This window comes from Aspergillus caelatus (genome assembly GCF_009193585.1).
Source record: "Aspergillus caelatus strain CBS 763.97 unplaced genomic scaffold BDV27scaffold_171, whole genome shotgun sequence".
NCBI lineage: Eukaryota > Fungi > Ascomycota > Eurotiomycetes > Eurotiales > Aspergillaceae > Aspergillus > Aspergillus caelatus.
Genome location: NW_022475434.1, coordinates 1 through 19,488, shown reverse-complemented (window position 1 = coordinate 19,488; position 19,488 = coordinate 1). Strand labels below are relative to the sequence as shown.

Here is a 19,488-nt window from a genome sequence, read left to right as displayed (position 1 = left end):
GTCTCGGATAATTTAGATGCTACATATTCTCCTTTTCTAAAACTTAAGGCTCAGAATTATGAAAAAGCGCCTTCCTATTATCCACACTCCACCTTGAGTCTTTTTTCTAGGTTTTACATTTTTTTGGCGGCTTTAGACTTTGAAATTGGGTACAAGGTCTGTACATATTTCTAAAAATTACATATAATAGAATTATTGAAACTTTCCTAAATACAACTGATACAATAGGTTTATAAGGTTCGAGACACTATGCTGACCGTGAGATAGAAGACGCTTAATAATAGGAGAATCTGATCCGCAGAGAGCACACTGGCTAATGCCTATATTAGGTTAATTTTAACGGTTAAAAAAATACACAACCAGGTTTAAAGTATTATAAGCCCACCATTATATACATAGATACATTCTATAAATAATTAACCGTAATCTTAACCGTTTGCCAGTCTAGCAGAGAGTTAGTAGGCCTGGCTGAACTACCTCATCCCGCGTGCCTATATGAGGTAATACGGATATTCGTGAATCTGTACATAGAGAAATAGTGATATTCTGCGTTATTTAGCTAGTAGGTCTGCTTACTGAGAAAGTGCTATATTCATTGCAGATATTCCATTGTAACATGGAATTTCATATCCAGTTCTCTCAAATAACAGGTTTAATATATAAACATGTATGAGACAAGCACAGTTACTGGTTATGTTAAAGCTAGAATTCTGATACACCAACTTGAAGTAGTGCAGAAGTGGGTACCTGCATATCCGATGTCGGTCATAAACTACATATGGCCGCTAATATTGCTACGTACATCCGAACATCTGAGAGGGAGCTGAATGTTACAACACATATGCACTATAACGGTTCGGTACGCGTAGTATGTATGTTATATATGTGCCTTAATAGGAAAGTAGAGGAGATTGTCAACAGCAAGAATTACACAGTTAGATCCTAAGCCACAGATAAAGCGAATGAGACCAACTATGATATACTAATAATTATCTCACAGTCTATTGCATCTGTAACTAGCTTAACTCGCGCATAGGTTACCGTACAACACTAGAGACTCAATATAGGCGTCGCCCTAAGCTGGGAAAGCAAATTGATTCCTGGCTATATCGTCAGCTTAGGAGCTTATAGTCATGTAATTTACCTACCCAGTATCATGAGTAGAGATTTTTTAGCAAACTAATATTTATTTGGCTACTATGGACCAATGGACCACTATTGGCATGTTTTAGGCTAGCCAGCTTTGAACGGGAACAAGGCAGCTGTATGGAATAGTTTTTGAGCACGTCATATCCCAATTCTACCTGCATGAGTCCCACCTACCGGTTTAGGGCATATCTACGGAACTAACATAGATATAATATGAATTCAGCTTAGGAACGCAGACGCAAGAATGGAAAGTGGTTTGTAACATAATATCTATGTAATTATGAAACCCGAAGCAAGCAGGCCATGTGGGTGACCCGTTGGCTTACATGGCCTGTCGGACTGAATTAGCAGAATTACGATCATTACGTATGTGTTTCAGATTATTTTTCGTAGTAACCTCCATAGATGACTTGACTGCTCAAGGGAACATTACTGGAATGACATACTGCTAATACCTCGCGAAATGCCCCTCTTGGTTGAGCGATAGACCCGCTCCCTCACATGATTTGTTCGCTTACGGGTAACTTTGGCATTTGATGCCCATGTATTTTCTTCCAAGATTGTTTATCCATAATAGCTAGTGACACTGCCCTTCTTAGCTGCATGCTCTTAATATATTTATGCAATGTGATAAATCACTGCTGACGTATACCTAGCAGTAGCTCTAGGCTTCAGATCGCCTTAGCGATTTGTGATTTGGCGGAAATATTTTCATAGACAAAACTAGAATCTTCCGGGTTTAGATAATTTTATAGAGCTTAGCAGGCCATAGCTGCTGTCTATGGGTTTCTCGCATTTTATCATATAAAGCAGCACATCTGGGCACGGCTTTTTCAGAGCCAGAAGTTCTCGGTCAAGGGAGAATCACGCTAGTCGAAGTATTACTTCAATTCAACATGGCAGAGAATAAGTTTCTTCTCTTTGCAGATCAGACATGCGGCCCTGCCCACTCGTTGAAGAGGCTCATAGGAGATCCAAGCTTGACAGGTTTGCTGCATCCTTTTTTCGATGCAGTGAATTCTGCCCTTAGAGATGAAGCTCGGTCCCTAACCGCTGAGGATCTGAAGGCTTTTGGGTCTGCCTTTTCGGTTGTGGATATGGCAGTAGGGGATAGCTTGATGGATGGATACCAGCCAGGTAGTGTAGCGTTGTCGACAGTCCAGCACTGTATTTGCCAGATTGCTTCTCTGGTAATGTGAGTGTCAGAAGTCAATTAGTTTGGTAGTCTTTAAACTGCTAATATTCTGTTAGCAAAAGTGCAAGCAACCCGGAGAATCTCGGCTTCAATGGCTCTGTTAATATCCTAGGTCTTTGTACTGGCTTCTTGGCAGCTCTTGTTGCTGGGTACTCTACGGATCAACAGCAAGTTATCAAAATTGGAAGTCAATTAGTACGTGTGGCCTTGCGATTAGGTTTAGAAGTTCACCGAAGGTCCCGGTCAATCGAAAACAGCAGCGGATCTTGGTCGACTGTGATTCGAGGAGCGTCAATTCAGCAAACACAGCGGATGATTGACGAATTCAATGCTAGCAGGGTATGTTAATTTTTTTCAACCGCTTATGTTTAGTACTATTGATGGGTGTAAGGATGCCTTAGGCATTTTCGGACTAGTATCATCGCTCCTCCAGCTAGCTAACTAGCCAGCTTTCCTCTCTTCATATCCATGCGCATCTGATCGATCCCTTCATTATTCTTCCGTATACAGATACTAACATACCAAAAAATAGGCACTTCCTGTCTCTCGTCAAATGTACATCAGTTCATGGGCTTTTGAGTGTATTACCGTCAGCGGCCCCCCATCTACCTTGAGCGACCTTTTCAGGAATGTTGAAGCATTCCAGGAGGCCAATCACTCTGCGCTTCCTATTTATGGAGCTTTTCATGCTCCACACCTCCCGCCTTGTGATATTGGTTGGATTACGGAGCCATTCAGGGGCTTTAATAAAACATTCCGCGATAATGTCACCATCATCTCTGCGTGTTCCGGTGAAGCATACAACCACAAAACATTTGATACGTTGCTAAGAGAGGGTCTTAATGATATCCTTCACAACAAAGTCTATCCACAGATCGCTTTGGATGCAGTGGCAAACCGAGTCAAAGAGACCCCGGTTAGGGTTGCGGTGCTTGGCCCGACTGGTGGCACAACAAAAATTTGTCAATACTTGAATTCATCTTACGGTTGGGATATCAGCAGCAAACTTGAATGTCCAGCTCAAGGTCAAATAAAAAGAGAGTCAGGAGAGAAAATAGCAGTGGTGGGAATGGGAGGGCGATTTCCGGGATCCTCTGATTTAGACGGGTTTTGGAGGACTTTAGAGGAAGGGATGGAATTTCACCAGCAGGTGAGTTAACTTGTTAAACAATACTGTTGTTTGACTCTGCCGAGAATATGCCATGACTAATAAGCGAAAATAATTTTGCAGATACCATCAGACAGATTCGACACCTGTCACTTCAACCCCTACAAAACGACGGATGAGAAGGGACTACCGGCTCCATACGCTTGCCTCATTGATGACCTCGGCTCCTTCGATACGAGCCTATTCCGCATGTCAGCACGGGAAGCAAAGAATACAGACCCCATGCAGCGTCAGTTAATGACTGTGACCTATGAAGCACTCCAGCAAGCTGGTTATGGATCAGAGTACGCTGGCAAGATCGGGACTTTCGTGGGTCAGACTACTGATGACTGGAGGGAATTCAATACTGGGGAGGATCCAGATATTTACTATGTTTCCGGAACTATCCGAGCATTTGGACCAGGACGCCTGAACTATTTCTTCAAGTGGGATGGGCCATCCTACAGCATTGATACTGCTTGCTCGTCTAGTTTTGCCTCTATCCAGGTAGCTTACCACTCGCTGTTACAAAATGATTGTGATATGGCTATAGCTGGAGGTGGAAACGTACTTACGGGTCCAAATATGTTCCGAGGTCTGATGAAAGGAGGATTCCTTTCATCAACTGGAGGCTGCAAGACATTTGATAGCGATGCAGATGGGTATTGCCGAGGTGAGGCAGTAGGCGTTGTTGTCTTAAAACGCCTCAGGGATGCCATCGCTGATAACGATAACATCTACGGTGTCATTGAAGGAATATCCACAAACCACTCCGCTCACGCAATATCCATCACACACCCACACCAAGAAACCCAGGAGAGTCTCCACAGGCACACATTCTATGAAGCGGGAATTTCGCCAAGCATGGTGGACTACGTCGAGTTACACGGCACAGGCACTCAAGCTGGAGATAAAATTGAAGTCTCAGCGGTCGCAAATGCGCTTGGTGGACGTCGCGGTAATGAACCTATATATATTGGATCCATCAAGGCTAATATGGGCCACAGTGAGGCGGTAAGTCAAGAGCTTCAATAAAGGTAACTAGAACTAACGTAATTATCAGGCTGCAGGCATCACATCACTTATCAAGGCGTTGATGATGTTCAGAAAAAATAAGATACCACCTCATGTTGGAGTCAAAACCCAGATGAAAGAAGAGATTGCAAGTGTCACCAGCGCGAACAACCTTTGCGTACCAGTCTCAAATATACCATTCCATGCTCGCTCAGCGGATGGATGCCGGAGAATACTCGTCAACAATTTCAATGCAACGGTATGAATAATCATGACTGCTTATTATACAGTGATGGACACTAAGAAAATATTTCGAATAGGGAGGAAATACAAGCCTAATTATAGCTGACTACCGGAAACAACCACACACTAAACTCAATGACCACGCAGGACATTATGTTGTTGCTATTTCTGCAAAGTCTCAACGCAGCCTGGAAGAAAATCGAGCCCGCTTGCTGCAATACGTGGAAAGCAACAAATCAAGCGTTAAATTGGGTGATCTGGCCTATACATCAACTGCACGAAGGCTTCATTCTGAGCTCCGTACATCATATATAGCAAAGACTATCGACGACCTCCTCCACGAACTCCAAAAGGCACCCAACCTTGCATTCAGTCCGGCAAACAGAAATAAAACTCTTCATGTTGCGTTTACCTTTATCGGGCAGGGTTGTGGACACCGTGGATTGGCCTATCAGCCCTTCTTGACAAGCACTCGATTCCGCCAGATACTAGGAAAGTATGACGCAATAAACATCGGGCTTGGATTTCCATCATTCTTGGATTACCTGCTCAGTGGTGATGACAGAAGGACGGTGTCACCAGTGGTCGAACAGATTGCATTGGTTGCATTGGAAGTTGCAGTTGCAGAGCTGTGGCAGGGCTGGGGTGTGCAACCAAGACTTGTTATAGGACACAGTCTGGGAGAGTACGCTGCACTTTGTGTCGCTGGGGCATTGTCAATTAGCGACACTATATTCCTTGTGGGCAAAAGAGCATGTCTTATGGAAGAGCTTTGTCGCGCTGGGTCCCATGGCATGCTCGCAGTAAACCTTGATCGCGCTTCCGCACTAGCTCACTGCGCATCCTCCTCATGTGAACTCTCATGCATCAACTCTCCAACTTCCACTGTGTTAAGCGGGCCGCATGAGGAATTGATGCATTTGCAAAGAAAACTTTCTGATGAAGGTGTCCGGAATAAGCTGCTCGATGTTCCGTATGCATTCCATTCGGAGCAAATCAGTCCAATTCTCGATAAATTCCGCGAAGTGGTGAACTCTGTGCCATTTAAAACACCGACATTACATATTTTGTCTCCGCTCCTACAAACTGTTTTGAGTTCCGGCTCTGACATCCAACCAGAATACCTCATAAGACATGCCAGAGAGCCCGTCGACTTTGTGGCAGCCCTTGAAAGTGGGCAGGCTCTTTACAATGGTGACGTGACATGGCTTGAATGTGGACCTGGGCCTGGGTGCTTGGCATTCATAAGCAGAATGTACACTACCTCTCCTTCCAAATTGCTCTCCAGCTTAAAAGAGGGAGCAGACTGCACTCGAACTATAGCATCGTCAATGTCTATGTTGTATAATGAAGGCCATAATATTCTGTGGTCCCAGTTCTACCGGGAACACGAGTCAGAATATAGTCTAATAGAGCTTCCTACTTACGCATTCGATATGCAGAACTATTGGATTGATGGTGTCTGTCAACGTAAGGAGCAAGCTCCTCTTAACAACACGATCATCACCAGTGAGCCACATAGTACGAGTGTACAACATCTAAAGACCAGGTCATTTTTGGAGGGCAATGAAATGGTCACCTTCACCACTAACCCAAGAGAGCGACAGCTCTTCGAAGCAATCAAGGGCCACTCTGTCATAGGTTTCAACTTGTGTCCAAGCTCAGTTTATGTGGACATAGCTGTCACTTCAGCCACCTATCTAAAGAACAATGGCAGCACCATACTTCCAAGCTCAGCCATTGAGGTTACCAAATTTGACATCTCACGGCCTCTTGTTGTCTCAGAAGAAGGGTCAGATATTCAAATTAGCATCATGGCCAAATCAAACCAAGAGTCTGACACTGCAAGCGTATCAATCAGCTCGCAACAGGACTCTGGACAGACTGAACACGCCCAGTGTAATGTTACCTTCTGCCGCGTTGACGACTGGGCTTCAGAGTGGGCTCGATATGCTGATTTTGTGTCGCTACGAATCCAGCAACTGACAAGCATGGATCCAATGGGCGATGTTTGCAGAATCTCTGGAAAAGCTCTATACCGACTATTTGCCGCTATTGTGGATTACGCTCCTCATTATCATGCTATCTCAGAGATGTTCATTGACTGTGATCAGGCTGAAGCATGTGGAACTATCGCTCTGCCTGCGTCTAGTGAGCATGGAACTTTCACTTGCTCCCCATATTCCATTGATTCTATAATCCATTTCGCTGGTTTTATTCTCAACAATAGCATGTGCAAAACAAGAGACCAAATTTACGTGTCAAACGGGTGGAAGTCCCTGCGAGTTCTACCAAGTCGCCTCGAGAAGAAGGAGTATCAAGTTTATTCACGGATGTGTGAGTCGGGAAAAAAAGGACAGTGGGTCGGCGACGTTTACCTCCTCGACGGTAGAAATGTTGTAGCTACCTGTTTCGGGCTGTCCTTCCAAGGTATCCGACCCAATATCCTGCAGTCTCTCCTAGAGAAGACCGCAAGTACGGATCAAATGCTCTCCCGACAAAATGTGGTCCAGTCTAGGACCTTGGAGATCGTGAAGCCATTACCGAGAAGGATAGAAGAGACTTCAGCTCTGAGCCAGAACACTTCGACCATCGCCAAGGTTATTGCACGGGAGCTCCAGATAGATGTCGATCAGCTGCCACTGACAACAGCATTTGAGCAACTAGGTCTTGACTCCATTCTCTCCGTCTCCATCGCCAATAGCGTGAAACAGGAGACTGGTCTGGCTGTGCCAAGCACACTTTTTAGTCGAGACTCAACGCTAAGTCAGCTTCTAGACTACATAAAAGACACATATGGTGTCAAAGAGCAGTGCAGAGAAACTAGCATTCCGGAGACACCCGCATCCGGCACTAGCATTGAGGGAGGAAAGAATCATTTTGAAACTTTACTGAGCATTGTGGCCTCGGAAACAAGCATTGAAATAGAGAAACTGGATGATGACGTTTGTTTCCAAGATCTAGGTGTTGATTCATTAATGTCAATGGCTATTATCAGTGCGTTCCGAGACACAACAGGAATGTCTCTCCCAACGACCATCTTCTCTGAGTTTGAGACCATTCAGTCAATCAGAGAATTCCTCATTGGCAGCTCTCAGATGACGCCAGTTTCCAATGCTATGTCTACCGATTCGCATGATGACCAGCCAACCTACCAAGGGTTCGGCCGTCTTCTTCAAGGTGATCCCTCATCCAGTCTCCCACCTATCTTCCTCGTAGCACCTGGATCAGGATACCCAGGATCCTACATGAACCTCCCACCATTCAAGAACAAACAGCCTGTTTACACCTTGGAGTCCCCATTCCTCCAGGGCATCCCTGCCGGCGGGTGGACCATCGAGTACGCTGCAACTCTATACATAACCGAAATCCAGCGAATCAAGCCTATCGGACCATACATTCTTGGTGGATGGTCAATTGGAGGCATGTATTCGTACGAGATTGCCCGCCAATTTTCCTCGAAGGGACAAGAAGTTATTGCAATTGTTCTCATTGATAGCCCTTGCCCAAAGGGCTTCCCTGTCAGTATGCCTGACCCTACAATCGAAGCATTGGAGGTCACAGGCCTTTATGCACCGATCAAGCGTCATGGTGGACAGCCCGATGTTGACATGCCCATGAATCTCAAGGAGCATACTGTCTACTCACTCAAAGCTCTTCGGCACTACGCGCCTCCTCCATTGGATCCCAGTCGGCGACCGCGCCATATTTTACAGATCTGGGCTAGTAAGGGCGAGTACGATCTACTGCCCCTCCGGCTTACGGAGGTAGTTGCAAAAATATCTGGGTGTTCAAAGGGCCCAGATGTCTACCACAACTGGCAGACTATGCCCCGAACCTCATTTGGACCATGTGGTTGGGATTTGCTTGTTGGTGATATTGAATGTTTAGTACTGGAAGGCGACCATGAGTCCATTATGAGCCCACCAGCGGTAAGTACTGATTCCTCTCTGGTTTTTTGAAGTAGTGCTGACTTTATATTCTTTAGATTTCAAAAACTGGACAGTTAATACAGAATGCTATTGATCGAGCTCTCAGGATTCATGGGTGAACAACATGATCTATGGCGTGCGATTGAATGGGTCTCATTGGGGTCAAGATATATGTAAGCCGATGGTATCCCTACAGCCACAAGTAGATATATCTGAAGCGCATATTGAGAGTTGCAAGGCAATATACAAATTTAATGTGAGAATTTAACTTGGTCACATTATCTAGTGCATCACATGGGATAATCTTGGTCACATTGAAAATTAGTTAGTCTCACAGTAAATAACAGTTCTCACTATGAACCTGGTGTATGGTAAATGTGAGCGTTGGTTCTATTCATATATTATTATATGTCTTTTGTTATATAATATTATTACTATACTTATACCTAGGATTATACTGAGATCTATTAATATTATTGTTCGGAACCGCCACTGATATATTGCCGCTCGGGAGATACCTAAACTCCCGAAATAATCAAATTCTATGGCTACAACAGTCCTAGTATGTTTCTGCCTTGGGTGAGTCTCGCTACCGATAGACCACTCACACCAAGTCAAATGGATACCTCATCGGCTTGCTTCTGCTTAAACCAATGACTGCTACCTGCAACCCGCGAGTAGGAACATCGGATGTGGGTTGCTTGCATTATACCATGTCCTCGCTCTGGAATCTGACACAGGAAAATGCATTATCCAGCCACAGTCCTGGTAGGCTGTTTCTGACGTGGCAATCCCACCCTCTTATAGATAAGGAAGGAAGGCGTGCATAAAATCGAAGCACCACTAACATGGAACTATCAGGCCAGTCGCAAATGACACTGTCGGATTGGTAGTCAGCCATATTTCTGCGACTGCCAAGCATCTGGCCGTGCATGCCGCATAAGACTATAGAATATTTGCATTGCCTAGCGTGAAAGTCGGTTAGCTTGCTAATTGACCGATGATAAGATGCCGATTTTGCCGGGTTTTTTCACGACGAACAAAAGAGGAGAACATAAAATCTAACACAATATATATATAAATGCGGAGGCTCCATTAAAGTATTTAAACATCTTACACCCAACTTGTACCTCGTATACATTTTACTCAATTACTATTGTGGAACAGGAAAGGAACTGTGAAAATACTGAACAGGAGAAGAGGGGAAGAGTGGAGTCATGGAAAAATCAGCAGTGGATTCTCCCACCCCTCATACACCGGATTCAGGCTCAAGGACAAAACCGGATACGGAGGCGCTGCCTGTGCAACCTGAAAAGGAACAGGATCCTGATTTAGTAGATTGGGATGGACTTGATGATCCTGAGAATCCGTTTAATTGGCCTTCTTGGAAGAAATGGCGTCAGTTGATCTTTATGGCAATCAATACATTCCTCACGTAGGTCAAGTCAAGAATCCTATGTACCATTTCAATATATCCAACTGATCATTTTAGACCCCTCGCCTCTACCATGTTCACTCCAGGCGTAGCAGATATTCTCCAAGAATTCGGCTCAGACAGCACAATGATGGCCTCATTCCTGGCCTCTATCTACATCTTAGGATACGTCGTGGGACCCTTCATAATTGCTCCGCTTTCTGAACTCTACGGGCGCGTCCCGCTTTACCATATCTGTAATATCCTCCTACTCATTTTCACCATTGCCTGTGCTGCTGCCCAGAGCTTGCCCCAACTTCTGGTCTTTCGGCTTTTAGCCGGTATCGCGGGCGTTTGTCCTCTGACTATTGGAGGGGGGACCGTGGCTGATATGGTATGTAAGGAGAAGAGAGCAGGTATGATGGCTATCTGGACTCTGGGGCCATATATGGGGCCTGTTGTTGGGCCTATTGTGGGTGGATACCTTGTAATGGCTGAAGGGTGGAGATGGGTGTTCTGGGTGCTGTCGATTACCGTATGTGTATAAAACAGCTTTCTGATTATTAACGTACTAACTTGGATTTGTAGATCGGTCTTACCTTTACTGGGACGGTGATATGCTATCGCGAAACCTACGCACCAGTCTTACTCCATCGGAAAGCCCAGCGTCTACGCAAAGAGACAGGAAACCCCAGGCTCCGCTCTATCTACGATGATGGCAACAGATCACCTCGATATGTTTTCATTACTGCGCTTTTACGCCCAACCAGGCTTCTATTTACCTCGCCAATCGTATTTTTAATGGCTCTCTTCGCTGCGATCACTTACGGCTACCTTTATCTCATGTTCACCACCATGTCCTCCATCTTTGAAGACCAGTACGGCTTCAACCAAGGTATAGCAGGTTTAGCGTATATTGGCTTCGGAGTAGGCTGTGCTCTCGGCCTCCTCATCGTCGGCCGAACGGCGAACGCAATTGCTGTCCGACACTCTGCGCAAGGACGGTTTGCGCCGGAGTCTCGCCTACCACCAATGATCTACGGATGCTGGGCTATTCCCGTGGGTCTATTCTGGTATGGATGGTCAGCAGAAGAGAAGGTACACTGGATAATGCCCATAATTGGAACTGGTATCTTCGGGTTCGGCTTTGTGGCCGTTTTCGCAACTGTCAGTGTGTATTTAGTTGATTCGTATCTTCGATTTTCTGCGTCGGTTACTGCGGCTAATGTCTTTCTGCGGTCGCTTCTTGCTGCTGTGCTACCACTCGCTGGACCTTCGATGTATGACGCTCTTGGATTAGGGTGGGGGAACTCGCTACTGGCATTTGTTGCGCTGGCAATGTGCTTTGTGCCGCTTTTATTTGCCAAGTATGGGGCGATGATTCGAACGCATCCAAAGTTTCAACTTCAGCTTGAGTGAGGATTTGTTGTGCTTGCACTGATACACCTTACATGATATCTTATAGATTGGTTACGCTTATAGTTTGCTTTCACCCCAAAAGTTATCCCTTGTCTTCAATCGGCTTAACTGACAGCCAATGTTGCAGTGTTGGGATGGAAGTTTTAGTCACTATTGCCATGATCTCGCTTAACTGCAGTATAGATCTCTTATAGACTTCCAGACCACTGCTTTTCACAAGATTATCTATACTTGATCTTAAATACCGAGGAATAAGTCTCCACAGCCACGAGCAATAACTGGTAAGATATATTCTAATTGTTATTACTTCTAGTTGCTGGGGTATTAAAGTGTTAAAACGGTCGATTTATATGGAGTATAGACCTGCGTCGCTCGCTTACCGAACACAGCACTTTCCTACAGTTCCATGGCAAAAAGTATTGATACACTGCTGGTTAAGTAGGAACCACCACTATAAAAAGGCAGTCACTGTGCAAACCAGACACAATAACAATCTAGGATGCACGAGAGCGTATATACTACATTATTTCTACATAAGAATCTTATGTCAGTCCACTGTACAGGTAGCCCTCGAATCGGGGCATATAACCCCGTTACCAAGGCTGAAAAAAAATCAGGCTATCATGGAGATGCACACGCTTCCAAATGTAACCACTGTAGCCGGAAGAAGTCTGAATCCGCCTCCTGATTACCAATATGTTTGGAATCTCGGTGCCGTTCCGCCTCCCTTGTGGAGTCATGGAAATTATCGTATCTTGCATGTCTGTCCCCTTTGCTCCAACGTTTATCCTCCCAAATTTTGAACATCATTTTCCTCGTCTTCTTTCTATCTGGGATGTGTTGGAATGTGGATCCAACCAATCTATGTACTGGCGTGTTCGGTTTTCCTCCCCTTCCCTGTTAAAGTGGACACATTAGCACACATCACTAGTGGCGATGTCTATTCATATGTTTCACATGCTAACAGTATGGTATAATATTGGCGGAATGTTGTTTTATTGCCCGGGTAATGGCTGCTAAGAACACCTGCCCGTGCGCAACTAGCCCGGTATACAGTAAATAAACGTATTTTGCTCGTTAATGGGTACCGCCTTTCGCCTACTTCACGTTCTGTGTATTCTTAATCTTGATGAAGGCTTCCTCCATGGCCTCGTGGACAGGAGGTACACTGCAGCCAAACTGACGCAACTTTTCCAGTAGCTTGGTTACGTCTAGCTCGAGGTTGCAACGAGGCGCCTTCAGAATCTTCGCCTGCTCCTCTTCCGTGAAATTCTCCCAATGAAGGGATGGCCATAGGTGTTTTCTTAGTAAACCCATGAGTTCGTTATGTGTGAACGCGCCCGGATTGGTCTTATTTGATTTAGCCGATACACATAGTCGGTGCGGGCCGAAAGACTCACAAAATTGTACACTCCAACCTCATTGTTTACCGCCAGCAATATAGCGGCCGGGATAAGGCTGGGAAGAACACTCCCTGACTGGGCGGTTGTTAATTTATCTCACGTGACCATAGTGTTAAACTGACATTTGGAACATTTATCAACTTTTTGTATGAAGCAAGCTTCACAATCATATTCTTCGGATGTAGATCTGACCCGATGGGGTTACGGATGCGGAGGATCAATACATTGGCATACTGCTTCAAGATCTTTGCAATGGATTAGACCCTGCTTTATCTCTGAGCAGTCGCAGGTCTTGTTCACCTTTTCAGATACCACTTTGGTGTAGGAATAGAAGCTTTTCATGAAGTTCGGCTCGTCCTGTTCGGTATACCTTAGACCGCCCCAAGAATGCTCACCATCATAGTCGTAGATGCAACCTGACCCAAAATGTGTAAGATGCATCCCCTTAATAAAGCAGCAATCAGCTAGAGTTGTGGCTCCGATTATGTTGGATCGGATTGTCTCCTCTTTATGCGACTCGCACCAATCAACATTAGGATCACCCCTTGCTCCAGCGGTATTAATAACGTGAGTCGGTTTTACCCGGTCGAGTTCGCTGTAAAATCCAAGATAAAAAATGTAATCCTACTCGAGTGACCGGAACAAACATACCGTAATATTGCTTCTCTGTTTTCAATGCGCTCTTGGGAAACCACTAGCTGATGACCTGCCTTTTGGAGCGCATCTTGAACCTGGCCTGAAACCCAGCCATTACCTGTAGATGTTACAATGGTTGGAGATTGTGCTTGTTTAAGGAAGACTTACCAAAGATAATAAAGCTGACAGGCGTTTTAATTGCCATCATGGGCACGTGGCTGGATATCAAGAATTTTGGGAAACAACGTGACAAGCAAGATCTTTCCGTTTTCCCTTTTACTCAGTTCAAGAAATGTCGAATCTCCATACCACACCCAATCTATTTATATTCATGATCATGGACTATTATTATAAATTACAATTCATTATGCCTGGTATCATGGGTACCAGTCTCCAATTGAATCCCACCGGAGGCCAGCAGAAATATAACACCGCACTTATTCTTGTCTAGCGTCATACTTACTAGCACTTACCCGATAAGTCGTCCTACACCGAAGGCTGATCCATACGTCATCTCTTTTCTCCCTAGAACACGGTCAGGAGCTTCGGCTACCCGTTTCCAGACACAATGGCGCTACGGAAATTATATGTGGCTTCTATGATAAAATTTAGACCCTGCATGTCACCATAACAGGAAATATGGCGAGCAGAGTATTCAATCATCTGGTGATTGGGGCCAATTTTGCATATTTTAGTGAGAGCCATTCGGAAATGAAAAACTATACGAGATGGAGGGCGGCTGGGATCATTGTGATAATAGGCTGCTCGTCAGGACAGGACGCTAAAATACAGCGAAAACCCGGAGGATCAAATGTTGCCACCGGGCGACGGCGGATACACCATATACAGCTAGTACTGAGGAACGGACCAACCACCTTTATCTGCACTGTATCGCGTATATACATACTATCCCTTTCTTGAGCGGTGCGTGGATTGAGAGATAGATAGGAGTTTCAGGTTTGTCTGGTTTCCAGTAATAGCCTAGCTCAAGAAATAACCCTTTACTTAACAAGTTAGGCTAGACAAGGTATATTCTAGTATAAATAGCTGGAACTCTTGTGGTCCAGATATTCCCAAAGAGCTATAGTGAAATTCAACACTTATCTTCCCTTCACTCGGCCCCCAATGACCATCACTACCATTGAGCCTATGACTGGAACCGCCATATACGGTCCACGTCCTGGAGTTGAAAACATATTAGTCACCGGAGGTGCGGGATTTATCGGGTCTTGGATGTGCCAACACCTTGTGCTCCGGTACCCAGAATATAATATCATATGTCTTGACAAAATAAGCAGTGTTTCCTCTCTCAACAATATTAAGTACATTCAAGGTCGTACCAACTTTCGTTTTGTTCAGGGAGACCTCTGCGACAAGGAGCACCTAGTTCATATCTTAAAGGAGTACGATATTGACAGTGTCATCCACTTTGCTGCAGAGTCCAGTGTACAAAAGTCTTTCTCCGACCCAATTGCCTTCGTGGACATGAATGTATATGGGACCCTTTTCTTGATGGAGGCAATGCGCATACACGGGAAGATTACTAGGTGTGTCACTCTGTTACTATGCATAATTTGTTTCTAATATACCCAAGATTCGTACATACATCTACAGACGAGGTATACGGCGAGACCTGGGGTGTTAGTGTGGACGAAGATACCCGCATGAATCCTACCAACCCATATGCTGCTAGCAAGGCGGCCGCGGAGATGCTTATCATGGCCTATCAGAAGAGTTTCAATATCCCTGGAATAGTACTTCGGTGCAACAATATCTATGGTCCTGGCCAGTTTCCCGAGAGTGAGCATCTATACCAATCCACTATGGCCTTTACTAACTGGCTTGTATAGAGCTCATACCTAAATTTACAATGCTTGTCAATGATAGCCAGAAATTGACTATGCAGGGCAACGGTAGCCGTACGAGGAGCTTTATCTATGTAGCTGACGTAGTAGCTGCATATGATGCTGTGCTTCATAATGGAATGGTTGGGGCAGCCTACAATGTCAGCTCGTCTGATGAAGTATCTATCCGGGATGTTGCTATCGAAATTCTAAAGGCATTCGGACATGACAGCCAGGAGGAATTCGAAAACTTCATTATTTCAGCTCCAGATAGGCCATATAATGACAATGACTATGTTGTCAAGGGAGGCAAGCTGAAGGACCTTGGCTGGTCTCAAAAGGTCTTTTTTAACGAGGGCTTATCCAAGACAGTTGAATGGTATCGCAAGCATGGTGACAGATGGTGGGAACAGCAGCTTGGCAATACTATTGTTTTGCACGGTTCTCACCATACCTGACGTATATTTTAGGCAGGAATGTCTCCATTAACTCAGCTCTTGATGCCTTTTGAAGTTGGGGCGTCCAAGTTTATCGGAAGCCCCTCAAAATCATTTCTTCAGTAGGACTGTAGGATCGGTATAGTCGATGACTTTGAGCTTTTGGTGCTATAAATCTCCTTGTGGCCCAACCTGGTACCCCACTTTCTGATATGGTGGTGCATATCTTGATGCTTAGGCGTATACATACCTGGACTGTCAGGTTGACGGAATTCTCTAGGACGGGTTTTGCGTATGCTCCAATAATCTGACGGCCTTGCAATCCTCCTTTGGATGATTCTTGTACTTTAGCCGTCACATTCTTGGGAGAGAGAGTTCAGAAAGGAAACAGTTAAAGAATGGCGCGAACGCCAAGTGAGAATGGAAACTTTTAGACGTCAGCTGACGTCTCCCTAATTCGTGGGAAGCCCCTTTGGAAAAGGTGAAGTTCCCCAAAGGAAGTTGGCAGCATCCTATGTGGAGGCGTATCAATTACCAATCGCGATCGTCAGATTGAGCAAGCGCTTGCAGATGAGCGTATTCAGGCATATATTGATCTCCGAGCCGAACCGCTATTTAGTGACGTTACTCTTCGTATCTCATCCTACACGCTAAATAAGTGCTTAATGTACAAAACCGCTACCCACTGGTCGGCCGAGGAAAGCCACCAATTGGCAATTGTAGATGCATTACTTCTAAAGCACTAGGAATCCTCTATATCCATAGCATTCTATATGATCGTGTGTCTAGAAGGCCATTGCCTATCTCGGCCTTCCATTTTCACTGGCTAATATTGTGGGATGATCCGCTCGAACTATCTAATCTAGATCCTGATTCACCGATTGAGTGGCCTCTTGTATTAGTAACGTTGGCTGTACGAGCACGTGGAAGGCCTAGGGGTTCTAGAAATCGAGAGATATCAGGCTTTGAAAGGACCAAGCAAGCGTTCCGGCAGCAAGCTGCTGAAGTAGGCAATAGCCCCATTATACTAGAAGAGTCTTCCTATCTAGAAAAGCTTCGAAGCCAGCGAGTGGCAAATTACCAGTACGCGTTATATCACCATCTGGTTATAGTATAGTGTATCGTCCCAATGGCTAGCCTGACGACCGAACAACACATCGCTAGTCTCTCACTTGGTTGCTTCTTTGAGTTTGGAGGGTAAGTCATCTGGGGCCATCTTAACCGTAGTTTGCGTAAGTTGATTTTCAACAAATCGACAGTAGTAAATGGGCAGACTCAAATGATCGAACTGTCCTGTGCGAGCATTAGGATATATATAGCTTTTAATGTTCCCGCTATATGATCCGAAAGTAGTAGACGTGCTCGTCACTCTGCATACGAGCAGGGCGAGAATGTGTATTACCCACTACTATTTTGAACTTTTCACGGCGAACAACCCACACTAATTTAGTAGTGCTGCATGTTTCAGTAATGATGCTATTTTTCTGACCTGCAGGGAGGTCGATACACTAAGCTGGCGTTGATTCACGTAGCAGATACTAACCACGATGTATGAGGATTCTGATTGTCGCTAATTAGGTAAAGGGGGAGGGGTACGACAAAGCCCTCCTGGGCAGAATCTGCTGCCTAATGTATGTCATGCATAAATCACATCCGAACGAGAGGTACTTCGTACACTACCAATAGAACCTTGGGCTGTGACTCTGCAGGCATACTCTTTAGGAAAGGACAAATTGGACGCATGAATTCTCATATAATTGGCTCATTCACTACGCTGTATTCCCATATTCATTTATTTTCCGGGTTTATTCGGCTAATCTTCAAAAGTCTTTACTAGCATTCTTCTAACTCCAACATACACAGCTATAAGCAACATAGGAAGCCAGCTCTATGGACTACATTTACGGAGGGCTGGGATTTCCCTTCCAAATCGCTGCTCGAATATCATCAACACACCATCACGAATCATATTCACTGGAAGTACTCATTAGTCCACATTGGTCGCCGCCCCTATTGGACTAATCTACTTGATGTGCGTCATATCGTTGTACGGAGGCCATAAGCGGCCACCCCGCAACATCAAGCTCTTACTGATCTCTGCCAGCAGAATTGCCGCAATGAACACAAATACTCAGCATTTCTGTATTTAATACTTGAGTCAATAACTAACAGTACTGGAAGGTCTATATTCATACACTTTCCTGAATTGTTTATCGTAGAAAAGGTAAGATCACAAAAATACAGCTCTATATTACATATGTAATAGATTGTACCGTTAATACAATTATAACTTTAACGCCCAGTGGTCCCTACATGTAGGCGGTGTGACTCCCTAACTTAGTTAAAAGGCGATAGATCACCACTAGCTTATTTGGTATTCATACAGTACATTTATATATCATACGCATTTTCCATTACCTATTTCTACATAGGCTTCAGTAGAAGCTCGGCTTTCTTGTATATTTCATGAATTAGTATGTATTACCCATATGTGAATCTATATAATACCCTCTAGTGTGAATATATAGTAACACAATATAAGACTAGGTGGTAAATGGACTCGGGTGGGAACTGTCGTAGCAGAGTTGCCGGAATCATACTTTGTAATGGTTGGATCCCTGCTAGTGAAGTCAAGCACCCCTCCCCTCAGAAAACAAGGAAACTAACATTCCAATGCCATGACCTCTTAGTGTCGTTGGGTCGGAAACGTAACCACCATGGAGAGCAGCAGGATATGTTGGAATTGCGACAGATTGATTACGAAGTGGGGATTGATAGGTCTGCATACAGTAATTAAGCTAATGGCGGCGCTTTTCAGGTGAAGGCAAAAAGACGGTAACTACGTAAAATAGCCGAGATCAAATGCAATTGTTCTGAACATTAGGTGGTTTTTGTAAATGTATTATTTAGTGGCGCCCACATACCGAAGAATGTTAGCACAAAAATGCTAGCGTGCGTCGCGCGAAATAAGTCCTAGTTTACTAGGCTAACATATGCCTCCACGCGGAATGATCAAAATATTCTTGATTGGTAGATAATGTGGAATTAGCCTGTCTTGATACCTGGAGTATCATGTTTAATGTATGTGGCCGTGCCATTGCGCCTCTAACCCAGAAGGGGCGGCCGGACGCACCTGCATCCGGTTTGGGGTGGGGCGGATTTGGCGGGCAGACCGGTTTAGGGTCGACGTGCGTTCGTTCGGAATTGTCGACGTGCATCCGTAACGGAACCCCCGAGCCGATCAGGCTCAAATTTGGCCAGTTTACTGATTGAGACTGACTTTACTAGCTGTTTATTTTGCAGCTTGCTAATCCCCTGGAAAAGTATATTATTATTAGTTATCAGTTGTCAGTTGTTCCCGGTACAATATTGATTGGGGTAAATAGGGTGGGGCGCTGATTGGCAGAATTTCCCGACCGCCTAGATTTACCGCCCAACTGTATTGGCAGTATTAGGGTTAAACTGACTGATTTGTCCATTCTTAACTGCAGTACTCAGGGGTAATCCTGTACATACACAGATAAACTTGATTAGTTATGGATCATCCTATTTTTCGCAAACTCGATGGGCTGCCCATTATTATTTGTAAAGAATGCCAACACGGGGTCTGGCCCAGTGAGATCGTCCGCCATTTAACCGGGCGTACCCATCGAAA

General features: G+C 44.8%; 4 protein-coding genes across 4 annotated transcripts; 3 read left to right on the top strand and 1 right to left on the bottom strand.

Annotated features, from left to right (window-relative positions):
• Positions 1-2,045: 2,045 nt before the first annotated feature.
• BDV27DRAFT_160640 (type I polyketide synthase) lies at positions 2,046-8,799 on the top strand (the record flags this gene model as incomplete). The annotated part of the gene is made up of 7 exons (XM_032073067.1): positions 2,046-2,344; positions 2,401-2,683; positions 2,877-3,494; positions 3,576-4,505; positions 4,555-4,764; positions 4,826-8,680; positions 8,737-8,799. 7 exons carry the CDS (start codon positions 2,046-2,048, stop codon positions 8,797-8,799), a joined length of 6,258 nt encoding a protein of 2,085 aa, XP_031924578.1.
• A 1,098-nt stretch (positions 8,800-9,897) lies between these two features.
• BDV27DRAFT_166906 (MFS transporter) lies at positions 9,898-11,552 on the top strand (the record flags this gene model as incomplete). The annotated part of the gene is made up of 3 exons (XM_032074312.1): positions 9,898-10,115; positions 10,173-10,629; positions 10,683-11,552. 3 exons carry the CDS (start codon positions 9,898-9,900, stop codon positions 11,511-11,513), a joined length of 1,506 nt encoding a protein of 501 aa, XP_031924577.1. The 3' UTR covers positions 11,514-11,552.
• Positions 11,553-12,611: 1,059 nt separating this feature from the next.
• On the bottom strand, positions 12,612-13,757 carry BDV27DRAFT_147765 (NRS/ER; the record flags this gene model as incomplete). The annotated part of the gene is made up of 6 exons (XM_032070803.1): positions 12,612-12,863; positions 12,914-12,991; positions 13,039-13,161; positions 13,217-13,511; positions 13,568-13,670; positions 13,721-13,757. 6 exons carry the CDS (start codon positions 13,755-13,757, stop codon positions 12,612-12,614), a joined length of 888 nt encoding a protein of 295 aa, XP_031924576.1.
• A 920-nt stretch (positions 13,758-14,677) lies between these two features.
• Positions 14,678-15,854, top strand: BDV27DRAFT_166902 (dTDP-D-glucose 4,6-dehydratase; the record flags this gene model as incomplete). Its single annotated transcript, XM_032074311.1, has 3 exons — positions 14,678-15,099; positions 15,147-15,352; positions 15,403-15,854. The coding sequence occupies 3 exons, from the start codon at positions 14,678-14,680 to the stop codon at positions 15,852-15,854; spliced, it is 1,080 nt and encodes a 359-aa protein (XP_031924575.1).
• Positions 15,855-19,488: the final 3,634 nt, after the last annotated feature.